General features: G+C 36.7%; 2 protein-coding genes across 3 annotated transcripts; both read left to right on the top strand.

The window, feature by feature from the left end:
• The first annotated feature begins 2,359 nt into the window (after nucleotides 1-2,359).
• Nucleotides 2,360-14,494, top strand: LOC121957496 (uncharacterized). Its single transcript, XM_042506094.2, has 5 exons — nucleotides 2,360-2,516; nucleotides 3,696-3,834; nucleotides 4,302-4,441; nucleotides 10,910-11,134; nucleotides 11,929-14,494. The coding sequence occupies exons 1-5, from the start codon at nucleotides 2,447-2,449 to the stop codon at nucleotides 12,105-12,107; spliced, it is 753 nt and encodes a 250-aa protein (XP_042362028.1). The 5' UTR covers nucleotides 2,360-2,446; the 3' UTR covers nucleotides 12,108-14,494.
• Nucleotides 14,495-15,889: 1,395 nt separating this feature from the next.
• LOC121952035 (uncharacterized) lies at nucleotides 15,890-20,333 on the top strand. 2 transcript variants are annotated; one of them, XM_042498558.2, is made up of 5 exons: nucleotides 15,890-16,071; nucleotides 16,674-16,833; nucleotides 16,932-17,092; nucleotides 17,765-17,914; nucleotides 19,043-20,333. In XM_042498558.2, the coding sequence occupies exons 1-5, from the start codon at nucleotides 16,005-16,007 to the stop codon at nucleotides 19,180-19,182; spliced, it is 678 nt and encodes a 225-aa protein (XP_042354492.2). In that variant the 5' UTR covers nucleotides 15,890-16,004; the 3' UTR covers nucleotides 19,183-20,333. The 2 variants fall into 2 exon arrangements, with proteins under 2 accessions (XP_042354492.2, XP_042354491.2); XM_042498557.2 differs by having other exon boundaries at nucleotides 15,905-16,071; nucleotides 16,929-17,092.
• The last annotated feature ends 41 nt before the right edge of the window (nucleotides 20,334-20,374 follow it).

Genomic DNA, 20,374 nt, shown 5'->3' with positions numbered 1-20,374 from the left:
TCTGTCCACTTGTGTTTGACTCACAGAAACATGTTAATACCAGGTATAAACAGGCTCACTGTCTGAAACATTTAAATAAAATTAAATAAAATAGCTTCCATATTGTTCACTGAATTAAGAGAGCAGATAACTTGGACTGCAAGTTTCATCTGTAAAATGTATTTTTGTAATGTTTGAATTTGTTTATAAAGTCTTCTGAGGCAGTACCAAGGTTTTCAACTCAACAGACTCTGGTGGTCATGGTGTTGTGCTGCCCCCTACAGATCTCTTCAGGCTTTGGCACTACCATAAAGTTTACCTGCAGGACTTTTGTCATGCCTTAATTGACTTAAATCTGCAGAGTGGTTGACTTTGACTAAAAGCAGTTTTATGTGTGACATCCAAAATGAAAAGGTCTAGGCTTGAGATAGCTATAGTAAAATGTCTTTTAATACAACAGTCATCTTGATACAGATAGATTAAACATACCATGTTATATATTTTTCTTCACTAAAATAGAGGAAAACTAGAAATATAGTCCTAATTTTTTTATTAGTACTTACAGGACACTACAAATTGTTTTTTGTTTGTGTGTGTGTTTAATCTGCAATGGATTAAATGCAGGGCACAAGTGAATTGATAAAAGTATATTTATACAGCATATGTCATTTAAATATATTGATACTGTATGTATTGTATGTTGTTATGTGTATTTTTTTTTTAAAAAGTCCAAAGGTTTTGTTTTTGGAAGAGAGTTAAAGTTTATCAACCAGATGGGCCTTTATTGACAATGTCAGACTATAAAAGCAACATTAATATACACTAATTTATTTGTTTGCCTGCTTGTTATTTAATATTTTTCCAAATCTTTAGCTTTATGCTTATTCTGACATCAGAAATGACTGGAAATATTTAAGTCCAGTGTGTTTTAATTGGTCCCTTAGGAGGAATATCTGAGTTGTTATTTGTAATGCACTGAAGTACAATGTTGTGTTACTTTTGTTTTATTTTAGTATTTCAATTTTGTGCTGCTTATACTTTATTCCACTACATTTTAAAAGGGAAATATTGTAGTTTTACTGCACTGTCTGACAGCTATAGTCTCATGTCAGATTTCACATACAAAATTCCTGATTATTTTATCAAATATGATGCATTGTTATAGGTTAAATTACCTCAAACAACATTAAAAAAAAGTCAGAATCATAATCACCTTAACTAGCTACAATATTAAAATGCAGTTCACACCTTAAAGCATCAGTAATAATAATAATTACATTATATAGCCTTTTATTATATATTTTATTTTATTATATATATTTAGCATATTCAGATAATACTTGCACAAGTAATATTTTGAATACATGTCTTTTCATAATTTGATATTGCTACTTTTACACAAGTGAAGGATCTAAATATCCCCCACTGCCATCAAGAGTCGACACAAATGATCATAAAATAAATACTTTTTTTGCAGTTTTTCGGAACATATCTTACCAAGTTTCTGAATATGTTTTTTCCCCTGTGTTTTGAAAAATCAAAAAATTTCCTCAGGTTTCAGAGGTTAAAATGCATGGGAAAGGCATCTGAATGCGTCACAGGAAAACCGATGTTGATACACGTCTTAAAAGGGTGAACCTTTTGAACCCTGGAGCGACATCACTTGTCTTGTGATGCTTTCAGAAACCTTTCACAAGTATTTAAACCTTTGAGCCCTGAGAAAATTGATTTTATTTATTCCAAAACATTGGAGAAGGGGCAATGAGCAACTTGGTAAGAAATGTTCCATATATTGCAAGAAATAAGTAGATTTAGAGAATTAATTTTAAAAAGCTAAGAAAAATTGTATTTATAATTAGCATAATAACAAATTTAAAATATGCTACAAAATTTATAGAATTTTTAAGTCAATTTCCCAGGTCAATTTCATGTTTTTTTTCCTTATTTTTAATTATAAAAAAATTATTATCATTATTATTATTATTATTATTATTATTATTATTTTTTTTTTTTTTTTTTTACCTTTTTCAGGTAATTTTTGGTGCTTAATTTCTTGCAAATTATGGGGCCATTTCTTTCTTCCATTGCTAATTGCCTCCTTCCCAAGTTTGTAAAAACTCTCGCGAATTTGTTCAGGTTTTGAAGGGTTAATACTCGAGTTTATTATCATGGTTTTCTCTGGACAGGAGCGGTATGAGAGAAAAGTGATAAGTGTGGTACAAATAATGTGGTGGAGTTACAAGTACAATATTGGCCCCAGAGATGTTGTGGAGTATAAAGATGTACAAAATGGAAAAGTACAAATACCTGCAGGCTACTTTAAGAGAAATTGACAGGGGGGGTGAAAACATGACCCAGGAGCATGGGTGGGTCTTCATGTGAGTGACGCAGTCCTGAATAGAGGATCTTTGCAGCAGCTCTGCTCTGTTCAGACCAGTTTTTTGCCTGAACCCGGAGACTAGTAGCTATGGCGTCAGGCCTGTGCAGTGTTGTTGTTGTGTTGGCGTCATGTGTGGTCCTGGCCCCTTCTGTATTTGGTGAGTTTTCATTGTTATTCACTTATTTTAAATTATTTCATGTTTTTTTTGTCCGTTATTGTCTCATTTTCGGTTTCACGGTTAGCTCAGTTAGCTACAAACCGGGGGACCACAGGGCGATGTCAGTGTCGTTAGCTTCACAACGGAGGGCTGTGTTGTCTGTTAAAGTTAACGTCTGTTGTTCAAACATTGTTTTAACATCGAAACACCCGCTTGTCTCAACTTAAAATGACTAACGGGGTCACAATATATCTTTTTTTATGATTTGAAGGCGAATTTAACGACAGATATGACGTTATTATGACACATCTGACTGTTGACAGTGCTTTGCTAACGTTTCGTACAGCTATTGTCCAATATAATGTTATTAGGGACTGTTCGTTATTTATGAGAAGAGATGGTGTGTTGCAAAACGCGGGAGGATCTTCGAATATTGTGTTTTTTAGCACTGGGGAGGGAATTACGTTTTTTCGGGTTCCCATTATTATGGGAAATGTGGAATAATTATGGAGTTTCACAATGTCATTCTCCAGGCCTGGAAAAGTCATAGAATTTGGGAAAATCATTGAAAGTTTTGGAAAAGTAATAGGATTTTGTAATCTACTGGGGATAACTTTCTACTTAATTTAACATAGACTCAATGTATTCCCAGCATCGCAGAATTCAGGACATTAGATCTTTTTAACAAAAATCATGTAATGAAGTACTCCCAGGTCACAAATCAAATACATATCTTTGTCTTCATTTTTCTTTTTAAATATTTTGACCATCCAAGAAGAATTTACTTTATTCATTAGAGAGAAGTCAGGGTGAGTTTTCAGCATCAATATTGCTTGGCGCAGTAGTCACATTGAAGGATGTGCGAGTTCAAGTTGGGCAAATGAACTCAAACAACTTATTTGCTGGTTGAAACGCATAAAAAACATATAAAAATGGCTCCTCATACACTTATCTGCACATTAATAAGTAGATAATTGACTTATTGTTTAAGTTTCGTTAGATTGTCCTAGACTAGACCATTAAACTAATATATGAACTCCTAAATTTACCAGTGATGCCTACATTTTTAAATGGGTTGAGGCATGTGTGTGTTTCATTCATCTCCATATTTTACCTCTTCACCCCTAAAGCTTTGTCATTCGCTGTCCCTCTCTGGTTTCTCTCTCTGCCCTTTAACAGCTGGGGACTCGGACTGTAAGGCGTACGATAACAAACCGTACCAAGTATGCACTAGAGGATTTTGCTGTGGTTCCTGCCTCAGAAGATACTGCTGCACTGATAGTTTCTGGCGGTTTACTGAAGATGAACAAGAGGACTGGTATTCCATTTAATTTCTGAAACAGATTATAAATTACCTCAAGCTGTAGTTTCTCTTTTTCCCTAACATCAGTAGAGCTGTGTATTGCAGCCTGTCATGCAAAGATTTTGCAGACAAGCAACAGGAAGTAGTGTTTTCCTGTGCACGACCACCTGCTTGGGGCTAATGTGTGAATCAGTTTGCAACCTATAGTAGCAAAAGTGTCCTTTAATGTGACAGATTCATTAAATATGCTTTGCTCACATATCTGATGTTAATGTATTCAACAATATAAACAGGGTAGGAGATTATAAAATCTGGGCTATACTATGTATTTTTGTATTATTTATGTCATTATAGAATTAATTGTGTTTTCAGGTTGTGATCATTGCACAGGGGATAGTTGTTGTGACAAATACTGAGCACTACAATTTACTAAGGGAATTGCATCTTAAATATTGTTTTCCATGTTTTTTTTTTCTTTGTAGTGATTATACCTTTAACTCTCATGGCACACCATTGCCAATGATCCTTGGTATCTGTGGCTTCGTGGTCGTTTTGCTTATCTTCATCTGCTGCTGTGTCTGCCCCTGCTGCTGCCTGTACAAGATTTGCCGCAAGCCAAGGCGTAAGTAGCCCTCCACTCGCAATTAAATCTGCCTGTTGTTGCTGGTGATGCTTCTTTAGATGCAGAACCGACACCTAGTTCTTTGACCAGAAGCTGGACTGGGGAAATATTTTTACTTGACTAAATCAGCAAAACCTCAACTTCCTCTTCTGTAGAGGGATGTAAGAACAATGTAATATTGCCACAACATTGCAGTATGTGTACAGTGTAGCGCTGCTGTATCTACCAGGTTGAAAAAAAGATCTTAAAGGTGTAGTTCAGTGTTTTTTAAGTGATAAATTGGCACAAGTTACTCACTGGAACCAGAATTACATGATCAGACAATAAAAGTTTTGTATTATTTTCTATTTCACTAGCCAAATCCTGATAAAATAATGTTTTGAAACTACCTGAACAGGTAAATGTAGGTGAACACAAGAGGACTTTTAACAAGTGTTTGAGATAAACAGAAACTTACATGGTTGGGAAAGGAAAGTGAAAGTAAATGCATGAATGCCCTGAAGCGTAGAACTGCATTGGGAATAGAGTTATGCTGGCCCAAGTTTTGCCAAGATCTTTTTGAAATCTTGCCAGGGTGGAAGCAGGCGGTCAAAAAACATGTGCAGATAATAATAACGCAGAATTCTAGAGACACCAGCACAGCTGTTATTATGAATTATTCCCCTATTTACTTACAGGTATGCATATTTTACATATACTGAATAGTTCAAGTATAGTGTTTCCTAATGTTGTGGTGTTATTTCCGCGTTTAAGCGTTTGTCTTAAATTACTTCAGTGTTTGATTTTGTCAAAGAAAATCCTGACTATGACTAATAGATTTAAATAAAGGACATCTCTGACTACATACACACTCAAATCAAGCATTTCCTATTTTATTAATTTAAAAAATTGCCATAATTGAAGTTCCACATTTGTACCTTGAAATAGCTGCATTAAAAAAAAAAAAACTCCCTAAATTTTTTTTTCAAGCTACATATGACACAAGACTTCATATTTATCTTACTTATAAGTTATTATTGAATTTAAATATAAACCCACTGACCCAATCCATCTGTGCACCAGCTTGTCTCATTTGTGGTCTGATAAACTATAAACTCTTCAAAATCAGTGCCCCCATATAGCTGATTCCAAGCTATTGTTGCTGTCATATTTCGTAGGTATTAGTTAGGTTTTGTGTTATACAAGGGCCACTTACAAATTGACTGAACTGCAGTTAACATTTAGTTTAAGCTGGTCCTCATTGCTGCTGCTGCTGCTTTTGCAGCATGTAGCTGCAGACATGTATGTTTCCTGCACACAGCTAACGACAGACAGACAGACAGACAGACAGACTGTCTGCGGACAGCTTCTCAACCTACGTAAAATACAGTGCCTGATTTTTGGGGTTTGTTTTATTGAAGAAGTCAGACTCTTAGTTTCAGTGTGTTGGTGTATCAGTCTGTCTAGTTTTAAAACTGAACATCAGGGGACTAATTTGAGCTCTGTTGGCCCACCCACCACATGACTTTCATTACTGCAGTGACTTGGTCTTACTAGTAACAGACACTGAAACACAGAGAATTCCCCAAATCGCACCAATATGTGACACTGACAACAGTTACAAAAAGTTGCTTAACTCAGTGAAGTTAACTCTGTTCAAAACTGTGAAGTTCCTGATTTTTATGGTCTTCCGTGGTTAGCTGTGTATCCCGCAGGTTGATGACCAAGTATAGCCATCTCTGATAATTGCTGTGGAGTTTGTGTCAGACTCGAACACTGCTCAAGTTTTATCACCGGAAAGATCATGTCCTTTATTTATTCTGCTGTTTTACAAGTGTGGGCCTGTTCATTTTCAGTGATGTGATTTAGTAGTACATTGGTGTGATGAATAACAGCTTTAAAGGGGAAAGATTCTATGGTTTTAATCAAATTGTTGATTTTGAGGATAAGTCTGTTGGTATTCTATGTTTTTGGTATTGTCATTGCAAATCCCATGAAAAGGACAAGACCGAAAAAACTAACAAAGAAATGATCATATTAACAAGTACTGTCTGTGTAGCCAGAGCCTGACATATTATATTCCTCTCTGATAAACACATGCATGCGCCACAGCATTGCATTGAGTGACATGCTTCTCGACTACCATGATCAAGGGCACTGTAGTTTATTTTAAGTCAATATGCTTTTACTGTTATTCTCTGTGCAGCAGATACCGAGATTTAACTGCTGCAGTCGTCGTGTTCTCACAAGACTTAAAAGTTTTTGAGACGAGACATCTGAAACAAACTAAACCAGTGTTCATGTGTGAAAGCCCCCCATCATTAAGTGTGACGACTCAGAAGGCTCCTGGGAGTAAGTTTACATTAGTTTTAAGACCTTGGAAACTTAAGAGGTTTTGCAACCAAGCCTCAACTTTTTGTAGTTTCATCTCGGAGCTTGATATAACAAAATGCAATGATTTTTTTCCTGGCCTCTGTCGACCAAATTTCATTAATTACTAAGAGTTTGGGTTACGTTGCAGAAAAACAAACAAAGACACTGAGCCTCACGCATGAACAATTCTGTATTGTAAATTTCTTTCACTGTTTTCTGCAAGTTTTCTTATATAAGTGTTCAAGTCGGATTCACATAACGCCCTTACTTATCATAAACTGGTTATTATTAGTGTAATTGACGCCCCTGAATTTTCCATTTTAGGCCACCTGTTCCACTTAATGTATGAGGAAGTTTCATGTACAAAAAATAAAAACTAGAACTTCACACCACTGCAGACAGTCAGGTTCCGCTTTTGCAAATTTGCAAACCAAAATATAAAAGGTTTGGTGGAGTCAGTGGTGGTTAGGACCCGAAGCAGTTCGAAAATATTTATTGTAAAGCTGTCAGCAGCATGTCATCAGAGCACTGCCATGCTGTGACAGAACTAAAGATGGCATTGTTTTATAAAAAGTAAAATGTTAAGGTTAAGGCTGCACGATATGCAAAAAAAGTAATTAAGTCATATTGCAGTTGTGATTCAAAATTTTAGTAGGAATTAGTAATAGTAGTAATTTTTCCATTTTACTTTTATTAGGGGAAAAAGATAATGATGTGATAGTTGCTGGGGTCTGTACTAAACAAGCATGTTACCTTATATGTGGAATAAAATTTGCAGGTTGGTGCATCTCTGTAGCACATATATGCTTCATTTAAAATAGTATGTTGTGACACATTTTACCCTCATCAAAGAGACAGCTCCCGTGATGTGTATATAGCACCTGGCCATGTTGCGGTTTTGATAATATTTCCATTAATTGTGATATGAGGCTTGTGACAGTCATGGAGATGTAATGAGATAATACTATAGCCTACAGTAAGTCGTGTTACACTGTCAGGTGGAGCAGAGGATGATAATGTACAGGAACCTACACAAATGCATTCTTACTGTACCTCAATAAGCAAACAAAAATAATAAAATATCTAAATATCTAAATTGACAACACATAATAATAATGATTTGAGGGACAGAATATTATTTTTTGCATTAAGTTTGTCTTTGTTATAAATTTTATTTTAGTGAGTTTATGTATCATTTTTAAACTCTAAATTTATCCAGGTTATGGTTTCATGATTCTAGGTCAAATCAGTGTTTATACTTTTTTTTTTCTTTTTTATGGAAACACGAGTTGTACGACAGGTTTGACAATATGTGAATTTTATTAATAGATAGAAAAAGTGTGAGAAAATTGGTTTATGTTGAGACAACTGTACTGGAAGGATGAAAAGGGGAAACTCAGACATACAAATATAAATTGGGCTAAGTATGTTTGATATGTTCAGCTCTGGTGGTGTGGACAGTCATCTTTACAAACTTTACAGTGAGAATGCATTTTAACAGGGAAAGCATTGCCATAGGAATTTCCACGCCTTATTTTTTATGAGTTTTGTGCAATTAATGACAGGCGGCCTTCATCGTGTTTGCTCCATGACACGAGAGAGGATTTAGCTCTGGTCTTTAATGTCCTTGGACTCATTATTTCTGCTGCTGGATTTCTTCTTCTCTTCCCAGTAATTAGGTTGGATATCACTTATTTGTGTCTGGCCTACTCACTTCTCTAAATGAATTCAGAAAAAAAAAAAATCCCCTCAGTTGAGGAAAGCACCTGAGTAGTGTGTGTATTTGTGTTGGCACTTGAGCATGTACGGATGTTCCTGACAGTTTGGCTTTTTTAGTCAGCGTGTTCAGGCTTTGTCGTGCAGCGACTCAGTTCTGGCAGAGAGAGAGAGCAATGTGCTTAAACAGCAGCAGGAATGTGGATTCCCCAACTTGGGTTGCTGCATGTCGGGATCACATCCAGGAATGTCAGAGCTCCACCCCGTGTGACTCATTGTTTCCACGACAACCACAGTCTGGAAAACTCAAGACCATCCCACGTCATTTACAGGAAGTGGTCATGATGACTCCCACTCTGTGGGGAAAAAAACATGGTTGGAGAGTGACTGATATTCACACACATCCACATCCTGCAGCATTTAAAAATAAAAAGTAAAGAAAAAAATCACTGTTTCAATTTTACTTAACGTACACAGTAATGAGTTTACACATTAGAGTGGAAACATTAGGGTGGAGGGTGGAGGTTTTGGTCTATACAATTTCATCAGTTTAGCAGCTGTGTACATCTCTGTATTTATAATGCACAAACCAAATCGTGTAGTGTCCTTAATGGAGAACTTGCAGTATCTTATTAAGCACCGTCCTTTACTGTCCTATGCTCAACGGTCTTTTTTTATGAGAATCTTTACTTTAAAATAAAATATAGAGTAAATTATCTGTTCAGTCTGAAAAAAAAACATGCACAAACGGTGGGCTTTTTTCAGTCCAGGTTGGTATACTACAAAGCAAGATTTGTGCCTGAGCAAGATTTGTTGAGTCTAAAGCCAGGGTTTCCTGCACTACCAAGGTGGCTCTCTTTTAACCTGGCTAGATCGCCATGGTAACTTATGTGGCAAAATTAACCTGGTTGGAAGTTGCTTCAAATAATCTGAAAAGTGTCTTTCACATCCTATTTGAGGAGCGTCACTCCATAATCAGTGTCAGTGTATGAGCTGAACACACTATAAATACACTTGATACAACTTGTTGAGCTGTAATGTCACATAAATGCCACCTAACAAAGCCGCGCAGTTATTGCTATGCATTGCTAAGCTTTTTTCCCCCCAAAGGAGCCTACAGTTTTTCAGAGATGCAGAAAATCTTAGACAGAATTATTCATCTGATTGTGGCTCTCACTGAATTACTGAATGTGTCTGTGGCGTTTTCTGGTCAGTTTGCCCTCAGTGGCTCAAAAATAAGCTTCTTGAAAGCCATAGATCACATGAGACATGAACGGGTCACTATATCTTTATAATCAGGATGACGTTATTTTCACATTAAATGCATTATAATTCCTTCAAATCATATCATACTGTTACCACTTATTATGTTTAGGATATGCTTGTTTCTGATTTGCTGAAGTCTGTTGTTACACAGTTGGTATATTACAGCTGATAGATTAGTGTGTTGGTATTTATCACATTTATTATTCAATCTGTAAAATTCATTTTACTTTGATTTGCCCAAAAATTAAAGTGATAATACGTCTCTTTCATTCAGTTCTTGATTATAATGAGCAGTTGTCATGTTAGAAATAACAGAGTGATATAACGGCCTATATGGATTGTCTATATTAACTTTTGCATTTACCATATTGTCATTTTCTGTCAGCACTTGCCTTATTTGAAACAACAGTGTTGCTTTGTGCTGTAATTTTAATATTCTTTAACGTGTTCAATGTTTTTTTGTGAAAGCTCAGCGTCTGAAGCAGAAACCCTGAGTTAGCAAAGAAAGTTTGTTCGTGGTACCTTGTTAGCTCTGACCGAGGCTGCAAGGTTTGTCGAGCCAGCTCAGTCAAAGAGAGCCTGGCTCTGTTGAACTGGCTTCATAGTATTCCACCCAGAGTACTGTCTTCAGGTCGTACTTTCATTGTGTGTATGGCCTCAACAACTTCCATTAATAAGACAGGCCAGACGGTATGCAGTCTGAGAGGCAAAGCCCGGAGCAAATAAAACACCCAAAAAGCACACATCGTTGTTCATAACGCTTAATTTGTGTAACAAGGTAAAAACTGAAGCTGACTCAGATAGTTGTGTAAACATTTATATTTACTCTTCTCTTTTCTTGGCTGGATTTCAGCAGCTGGGCAGTCAGAGGAGATTTTAGTGCATAAGTGAAGTGCTGATAGTTGTTGTGTCATTCTCAGTGACCTCATTTTCCACGTAAACCAGCGTATAATCATGATTCCTGTTTCACCAAATAATCAGTTCAGACCAGAATTGCTTTTTTCTGGTCAAGACTACTTTTCGTTTAGTCCGTTTATTATTCCTCCCATCACTACAAATCAAAGTGTGATTTAACCTCATACATAGCCTACATTATCTGTATTTCTCATCTGTGTCTGTGTTGTTTGCTTACAGCTGTGATAGCCACCACCACCCACACCACTGTGGTCACGGCCTCTCCGCAGCATTATCCCCAGCAGCCAACTGCAACACCTGGGCTGCCTCAGTCCTACCAGGGAGGCCAGTATCCGCCCTACCAACCCGTACCAGTGCAGCCGGGTTATGGACCGCAGCCCATGGCAACACCCTATCATGGACAACAGTTCACAGCAGGGCCGCCACCAACATATCAGGAAGCCAGTGAGTGTGGATTGTTTTTTTTTTAATATAGCTTAGGCAAAGAGTTACAGGTCTGATTGTGATGATAGGATGTGATTAATACCAATATTAATGCCATCAAGTCAATTTTTTTTGCTCATTCATTTTACCTATAAATTGGGAATAACAAACTTGATTTTCTAATGAAAGAGAGAAAATTAGTTTAGTTTGCTAAAGCTTGACTAAAACTACTGTGCATTTTTGTCAAAACTACTACTGCTAAAATGAAACAAAATCATGTCTCAAACGTAACTCTTTAACCTGTAACCACTCTTAAAGAGAATGTACATCTTTCTGATTGTGGTCCACAAAGCAGTTTGCTTGAGAGAGTTCACCATATATATATATAGTTCTCACACACACACACACACACACACACACACACACACACACACACACACACACTATATATATAGATATATCTATATAAATAGTTGTCTGTATTCTTCATATACTTCATGCATATTTTAAAAGGAATGACGTTGGTGATTACTGTGTTTTTTTTCCGGGCACTATAGAAAAACAGTGTTTAACATTGGATAATGACACAGTACACTGCAGCTTTAAAAAAAACACGTGCAATTTCGTGCGTCAGAATAGCTGCAGTCGGAAGTGGAGGTGGAATATCCGCCGCTGGTATAAAGTTTGGTCATGTCTGAATTTTGTAAAATAGGAAATTTAACATTTATGGTCACTTTGTGTGATGGAAGTGAACTTGTGGTCACTGTCTAAATATTTTCAACCCTCTCATCTTCATGATTTCTGTCTGTGTGCAGCTGGTCCTGGCTACCCGCCCCACCCGATGCCTTACAGTCAGGCTGCATTCACCCCCGGCCAGCCTGCGTACCCTCTGCAGCCTCCTGTTCATCAGCCGCAGCCCAACGCTCCACTTTCAAACACAGACTATCTAGCCCAGCCAGCGTACAACCCTGCTTATGTTGCACCGCCACCCTAGATCGGACAAAAGATCACAGTGCCTCACTCTCAGCCACTTTAAACGTGCTGCAACATTTTGGAACTTGGCAGAACTGGAAATGTGTAACCTGAATCAAAGAGGAGGATTATCTTGATTCATGTGTTTTTGTGGTTAAATACGGGAATGTTGTTGTAGTGCGTCTGTTCCGTCGAAGAGTTGCCAATGAAAATGTTGATACCTCTCGGCTCGTAATGCATGGACTTACAGTATACAAGTGGTGAGATTGTTGTTGTTTTTTTTTTAAACATATTTTTTAGTTGGCTCCTTCTTGGTCATCTTGGTGAATTACACATGAAACCACTGAGTCTGATTTTACAGATTAAAAGTCCTTTTTCTAGCATTCTGGACATGCCTGAGCATCTTCCTCCTGGTTCCCTGTAAAACTGCACCGGCTGAACTTGCCTGACCTCTTCATTCACTGTCTACAGTCATTGCAGTCAGACTCTGTGGTCATGGTCATAATCTCGCTGCTTTCTGCCAGTTTACTTTAGGCAGATGAAGTGCTTAGAAGATGAAGTGTTTTTTTTTTTTTGTAATTTAAATTGCTTTGTGTGTGTTACTTGGGAACAAATGCAGAGTGTATAATCCTTCCCACCAGATTGTATAAAAGAAGTGGCCAACGTGATGTCACCCATTGGTTTGTGGACTACCAATTTGAAGCCTCGAGATTGGCACTGTAGTTATCACCATCTTGTTTTTTTCAAAATCCAGAAGTGACCATATTTAGATGTGAAAATCTTTATCATCTATTTTACTCAAAATGGACCATAATTTCCAAAATTATATTGAAGAATACCAAGAAAAATGTTTACTGAGGTAAGAAGTGAAAAGAAGTCCTTTTTTGCATTGATTAACATGCAACCAGGCTTCATTTTGCAACCAGTGGAATCGCCCCCTGCTGGCCACTAACAAGAATACACTTAATGGCACTTCAGCATTAGCTTCACTTTTCAAACTTAAAGACTATGTACACGCCTTTATACAGTCTAAAGTTGACCAACAATGTTCAGGAAAAGGGGTCCTCTTTAAACTGTACGGAAAAAGGGAACATTCATCTTGTCAGTCTGACAAAATAAGCCTTGCACACATTTTGTTTTTGTGTTAATGTACAAAGGAGACTTCATGTCATTATCTCCTCTTTTTCTCAGGTTGTTTTCATTCATTGTTTTCATCTTACAACACAAGTAACTAAAATGCATCGGCAGCTTTGAATGAAATAACCAAAGGTGATTTATTTTCCACCAAACATTCACAAAAAGAAATGTTATACTTAGAAAATGCAAGAAACAGTCGTGCCTTCTTAGCCATATTACGTTTGATTTGCCTGTTTCACATAGTGTTGTGTTACTCTGACTTGACTGTCATCATAAAGGATTACATTTACTTCAACCTGCCGCATTATTTGCAAAATGCAGCCTTTACACTATAGTTACAACCTAAACTGTGCATTTATGAAATTTTAAAGGTCACCATTTTTTTCCAGTATTGTGTTATTTGCCTTGTCAAATCCTTTTTTTTCCTCTCTTTCTGGAAATTCTCATTACCATTGCCTTTATCGGTTTTTACAAGCATAGCAGTCATGTTTAATAAGTAGCCTGTTGCTGTTTTTTTTTTTTTAATCTAAACTTTAAACTAATATGCCTGCCCTGTTCTGCTTTGTCACTTCTGCTTTCTGATAACTGAAATGACTTTAACAGCTCAAGTGACCTTTCTTCTTATTATCCAGCTGTACTTTCAGAATACAGTCACTGCTCATGTGACACAGTTTTGTTGGAGTCACCCTGATTTTTAACTTTGTCTCATGAGACACTGGCTGTGGTCAAAGAACATACAGTACCTTATGTATTCCATTTTAATGTTTCATTATATGTGAGTATCACAGGTACACATTTCAGAATAAAGTTCAGTCACATCCACGCTGTGACTTATTTTACTTTACCAGCTATCATGAGAAACCACATGCCAGCTAATGAAAGGAGCAGATGTCCTCACATATCTTTTTTAATTTGCAAAATAGTTAATTTGTGAGGAATGTGCACGCGTCCAGAGCGCCTCGTCTTTGTATTTCTGTTTGCTTGCCTCTTGGTCTTCAATCTGTCTTTATAAATGTTTTCTTCCTGTGATTTCAGTGTTGTTTCTTCAAGATGACTTTAGTTGGACTGTTTTTTTGTGTGTGTGGATTATAGCCATCTGTGTTCTGTGTGAAAGACATACCAGCAGAGATTTATTCTTGTTCCATCTGTGTTTCACGTCCAAGAATAATTGTCATTGATGCTACTTTAAGAATATATGTACATTACTTTTATTTTGTTAAGAACACACCACTTCCTCTGCAGAGTTCAATAAAATATATATTTTCTGTTTCATCCCAACTTTGGTTATTGAATTTTCAGAATATGTTACAGTGAACATTGCTTTTCTTTTCTTTGAGACTAAACAGTGCATTTTCTGTTTGTGTTACAGAGACAGCAGCTACACCATTTAATGGCAGACACATGCAACTAGTTTGTATCATTTTTTTAATGAACTGGCTTAAAAGAGCTCCAAGACACAGACAGAAATGTCAAAAGCATTACAGCTATCCCTGGCCTTCCCCAAGGCTGTTTACACAACTCCTGCCCTGCCTCTGTTAGATTAGACTATTGAAAATAGTAACATCTGACACTTTTGCCTTTTTAAAGGTGGTGGAATTAAAAACTTGTCGTCTTCAACATTTGATGTGTTTTGTTTTCAGAATGATGAAGACAGATGTAGAACAATTAGATACAAAATTGAATGTAGGCTCTATAGGATGATTTCCGTGTTTTTCCAAAACCAAGTATAATAATTATATGATTTCAGATGACTTCAAAACTAGTGCATATAGCTGCTGTAAATTGGAAAAAATCTACCCCAGACCTGCTGAAGTTTGGGCTGAGCTTCAGCGAATAGTTCTCTGCTCTGGCAATTTGTTTTTTTGTTTTTAGATATTTCCCTTTTTTTCTTTTTTTTTTCTTTCTTTTTTTAGCTTTGGAGAGGAATTGGGGTCCATCTTCACATGTTTTGTAGTTTGCATTTTTTTTGGATGTTTACATGTTTTTAATGTTCTGAAAAATAAAGTATTCAGAAAAAGAAAGAACTGACTTTTCTTACCCCAGTATCATTTAAATATTTCACTTTAGTTTTTAATGTGCTAGTTTTTAACTTCTGAGCACAAATAAATGCTGCAGTAACCTTAAACATATACTTTTTTACATGAAGAGAAAATGATATCTTGATGTACAGTTATTGAGGGCGTGGAGGCGGAAGCTGGGAAATGGGAAAGTATAAAACTGCTGAAGTGCAAAAGAACAGCTCAGGGCAGGACATTGGGTGGAGGCAAATTTCAACACTGGTTCAAAGCAAGTTTGGGTAGATCCACTTATTGCTTAACTGCATCGCATGGGGAAAGAAACTGAAATCTAGCATTGCTACAGCAGATTTACCCGTGGTCTGAATTTTGGTTTAAATTCCAATGGTCTCCTTTATTAAAATACAGGAAAGATCATGTAAAACCTGCAAAAATTGTTTTAAAACGTTCATTATATCTGAGTTTGGAGCCTAAGGGAAGTGAAACAAAGCCAGCATGCAGAATAAATACATTCGGACTAAAAAGGAACAGTTTATTGGCTTGTTTGCCGACATAGTATCTGTTGTTGTTGCCATCTTGGTCTGTTTACATTGAGCACTCCCTTTTGCAAAAAAAAAATTAATAAATCCTCCAGTGACAAGTGTTTCTCATGAAAAAAGGAATGCTGTTGGGCCGCTTGCTACAGGGTGGGACAGACTGACAGGTCTAAACGGTTGTCGCACTGTACAGTCAAACGCATTTGCTTATTCCACTAAAACACAGCAGATATGGTTTCCAGGGTCTTGTCCGCTCTTGTGTGTGTTCTGTGTGTGATCCTGCTCCCGGCTGCATGGGGTGAGTTTTATTTTGGTGTTCTTTCAACAGGTGTGGGATCTTTAGGACATCCTCAATCATATGCAGACGGTCACACGGGGAAACCAGTATGACTCAGTCAGGTTTAAATGAGTTAATTGTCAGGTGCCACACTTTCATAACTACTTTGATTTTACTTTTCAGTGGCAGCAACACCAGTTTTGAGCTTTTATACATCTATTTAACCAATTTAGCTGCTAAACTTATCAGTGCATGTTGTCCTGTAAAGCCTAAATTAACCCTTTCAAACCTGGAGCGTGATAATTGTTCTTGTGCTGCTTTCAGATGCCTTTTTAAACTTTTTATTTATATTTATACTTTTTTTTATAAGCACTTTTTTAAAAAGTAATTTTCTTGTTTGTTTTTTTTAACTTTCCTCTTTCTTGTTTTGTGCTAATTTTCAGGCAATTTTCTTACACTTTTTACAATTTTCTGACAAGTTTTTGTGGTCGTTTATTCTCTAGTTGCTCATTGCTCTTTTCCCATGTTTTTGAAAGAAGTCAAACCAATTTTGTCAGCTTTCAAAGGGTTTACCTCTCACCATCATTTCTCCTCAGCCTGTCCCTTTGTTGTATATATTACAGCTGATACCTGCAGCGCCTACGTGGACGGAGATGGTTACAAACATAAAAATCAGCAGTGTGGCGAGTACTTCTGCTGTGGAGACTGCCACACAAGATCCTGCTGCAATAGCATCAGAGACCGTCTAACTCAAGAAGCGCAACAACGCTGTGGTGCTGGAGGGTGTGAACGTGTTAAAATTTTTTATATACCATTAAAGAAAAAATATTAGCATTTTTAAGTATTTACAATAGCTTTTTGTGTCTTTTTTCCCCCAGTAGCAGTAGTGGTATAGCAAAAAGCAAACTTGGTACACTCCTGGGAAGCATTTTAGGATCCCTTTTCCCGATTATCATCTGTGTGGGTCTCGTCATCTGCTGTATGGCTCCTTGCTGCTTGCTCTACAAGAAGTGTCGAAAAGGTCGCAGCCGAGGGTCCCAAAGTAAGACACATATTAAGTCATAGTTTATTTTGTGCAAGCAACTAGAATTAAAAACATTTTGTGTATTGTATGTGCAAGCAGTAAAGTGTGACATTTTGGGCAATATGCTTATTTGTTTCCTTGCTGCATTTTAGATGAGAAATTCCAGACTCAGAGATACTTTTTTGATCCCCAGGAGGAAAGTGTGATTTGTTACAGTCGCTCTGATGCTAGGCATGGAGAACCAGAGAAAGTAGAAATAACAAATAAGTTCCAGCGCAAAGTATGTAAAAATATAGAATAGAAATACAGTAATAATAGAAACAATTCACACCAGTATGTGAATATTTACATCATAAATCTGTATAATGTGTTGAGTATGCAGAGAAATATGAACTTTGTGCCTCATGCTACATCGTAATGTCTAAAACTAGTGTGTAAAGTTAGAAATCTAACATATGTGTGTGATACTACAATGTACAAAAGATACATGAGTAAGAAGAACAATATACAATAGAATATGTGAAACAAAAAAAACTGACGTCACTTCACATCTGTACAATAAATATGTCGTAGCCAAATAGCATTGCTTAGCACAAAGACTGGGAACAGGTGGGAAGAGCTAGCTTGGCTTTGTCAAAAGCATGTGTACATTATTTTATAATCAAACTCAATCTATGACTTTACCTACAGTTGTGACAGGCCCTACCAGTGTAATCAGTGGGCCCCAGCAACCATTTGCCCCCAGTTTCCCATCCAACCCAGGATACCAGCCTGTACCTGGCCAGCCTGGATTTGGAGGTCTGCCCAATCCTTCAGCGCCACCACCACACATGGGATCTTGTGAGTTATTTTCAGACATTTGTAAACTAAGATGTGGCTGGTAGAGGGATATAGCGGCCCAGTCACTAGTATAAAATGTTGGCATTGTATGTTTCTGCAAACTACTGATACTGTAAATTTGTACGCCCCACGTGGATCATGTAGTTCAGAGTACATGTGGGTTTATTTTTGATCAACATTTCATTTAAACTTTCAGCTTTCATTCAAAGCAATTAATACCATTTTTCTTTTGCAAGAAGTGTTTTGGCAACAATTCAAGACCAGTTTTGGTGATTGTCTGTTGATTTTGAACATATCATTACAATGTTTATTTGTCCCACTTTTTCTAATTTCCCACAATGTACACTTGCCCTATATAAGCGGAGTTTCTTATCGGGGGGATGATGTGACATTTAGGCACAACTGCGACCAACAAAAAGTTTTCACGTTTCCAGCCAAGTTTTAGCAACAAAGATATTCTAAACCAAAACGTGATGTTTTTTTTATTACCTCAAGTGGTTTTTGTACCTACACCTGACCACACGTTGACCACAGTGTTGTCATACGACATTAATATGCTGTGGATATGTTAAAACTTCATTTTCATTTTTTAAAAATTTTAAACGTACAAATGTAACATAACCATGGTTTGCAGAAACACACAATGCAAATGTTTATTCTAGCTTTTACCTTGCTGTATAATTATAGCAGGCTTGGATGATGTCATGCAGATGAACAAAATAGTCCAACTGAATGTTATGTTTCAGTTTGTACTGTGATTTACTATATATTTAAAAATCTAATTCTCATTAATGAAATAGAGCTACATTTTTGTTAGCATTTGCTGACAGCAATATTGATATTTTTTACTGCTAACTAATCTGATGGAAAGACCTAAACCTAATTAATTAAGTTGGAGGAGTTTTTTGGGGCGCCCTTTGTTACCAAATTATACGTCTCATTCTTTTTGTATTGTTACATGACTCACACAACTTTAGAAAATATCTTTTTTTTTAATCTTTATTTTTTGTTTTTTCTAAAAAAATAAACTGTCATGAGTGCTGTTAGCGGTTGAAAAAGGTTAAAAAATAAGGAAGCAACACAAAATTTCAGTAATAACAGCCCATATATGGGTTTTTGTCCTCTTAGATGGTCCAGCTCCCATACCAGGTGGATTTGGTCCAGAGGTGCCTATGGTGAACTTCATCGGCCCGTCTTTTGCACAGCCACCAACATCACATGAACATTCACCGCCGCCTTACAACCCTGCTTACCCCTCAACCGGATAGTATACTCGACCAAAGCACTGCATACTTAAAACTCTGCAGCACCACCATTCTCACAAGCACGTGTGGATAACAGTGGAAACCCTCTTTGCAAGCTGTCATACTAAAATATGTCTTGGGAAATCTATATTCGCGTGCAATTTGTCCACAATTTAGACTACTTCAGCATATCATTATATCTTGCTGCTGCTGCTTGTTCTGCTTTTTACGGGTAAACCTTTCAAAAATAACGCATCATTAATGGCCTTTTGTAAATCCGTATTCTATTTTAAAATATGGCAACTTTTGTGTTGAGTGCTGAAAAATACTGAATTTCAGGAGAGAAATACAAGAACCAAAACACACATTTCAAGTCAGGAGAGAAAATAAAATAAAATCTACAATTATATGATTAAAAAACAACAACTACAAATACCCTAAGCATGAGCACAACTGTTAAGGTGGTATTTATTCTCAAAGATTCTGTTTTGTTTAACAATTCTCATTCATTCACATTTTTCTGAGCAAACATTACTTGAATTGTTGATCTCAGTTTTTGTTTGTCATGAACAACTGAAGAGTTTTAGGATTTTCCTCCCATAAGAGGCACCTTAAACTGTGGTGTGATATGACAGTGCCTGACAAAGACCTCAGATAGAAAGAAATAACCCAAATTGCAGAGAGCTTTTATTACAATGTGTGGCGCTTACGTTTGATTTGTGCATTAGTTAGTTTGATTGATCCAGCACCTATTAAAGTTTTTTGGATGGATTACCATACGCCCTGTTTGACCTTTGACTGTGGTGTCATTTGAACAGTTGAAATTGTGATGAAATGTTATTGAAATGTTTCTTTTTTTAATAATCTCCAGTTGACACTAGAGGTCGCCTTTGCTACGCTTTTATTTTGTACAGTCAGGGGAAACAGTGCCATACTGTATGCTGCTTGATGGAGCAACAAAGTATTGTTAATGAGCATATTATTTTACATATAAAATGATAAATAACAAGCATCTGATAAAGATGAAACATATTAGAGATATTAGATTAAAATCACAGGTGCACAGGTGGTTGGACAAAAACGTTAGAAGGAGGACACTTTGAGCTTTGAGAACTTGTGACCACATTTCTCTGTATTTTCCTCAAAATAAAGTGAAACATAATGTGTTCAAGAGAGAGAGAGAGAGAGAAACAACAATTACTTAAAAACAATAAAT

This window comes from Plectropomus leopardus, chromosome 2, assembly GCF_026936395.1.
Source record: "Plectropomus leopardus strain MGB_pleo_1.0 chromosome 2, ASM2693639v1, whole genome shotgun sequence".
In the NCBI taxonomy this organism is placed as follows: Eukaryota; Metazoa; Chordata; class Actinopteri; order Perciformes; family Serranidae; genus Plectropomus; species Plectropomus leopardus.
This window is presented reverse-complemented; position numbering and strand designations above follow the sequence as displayed.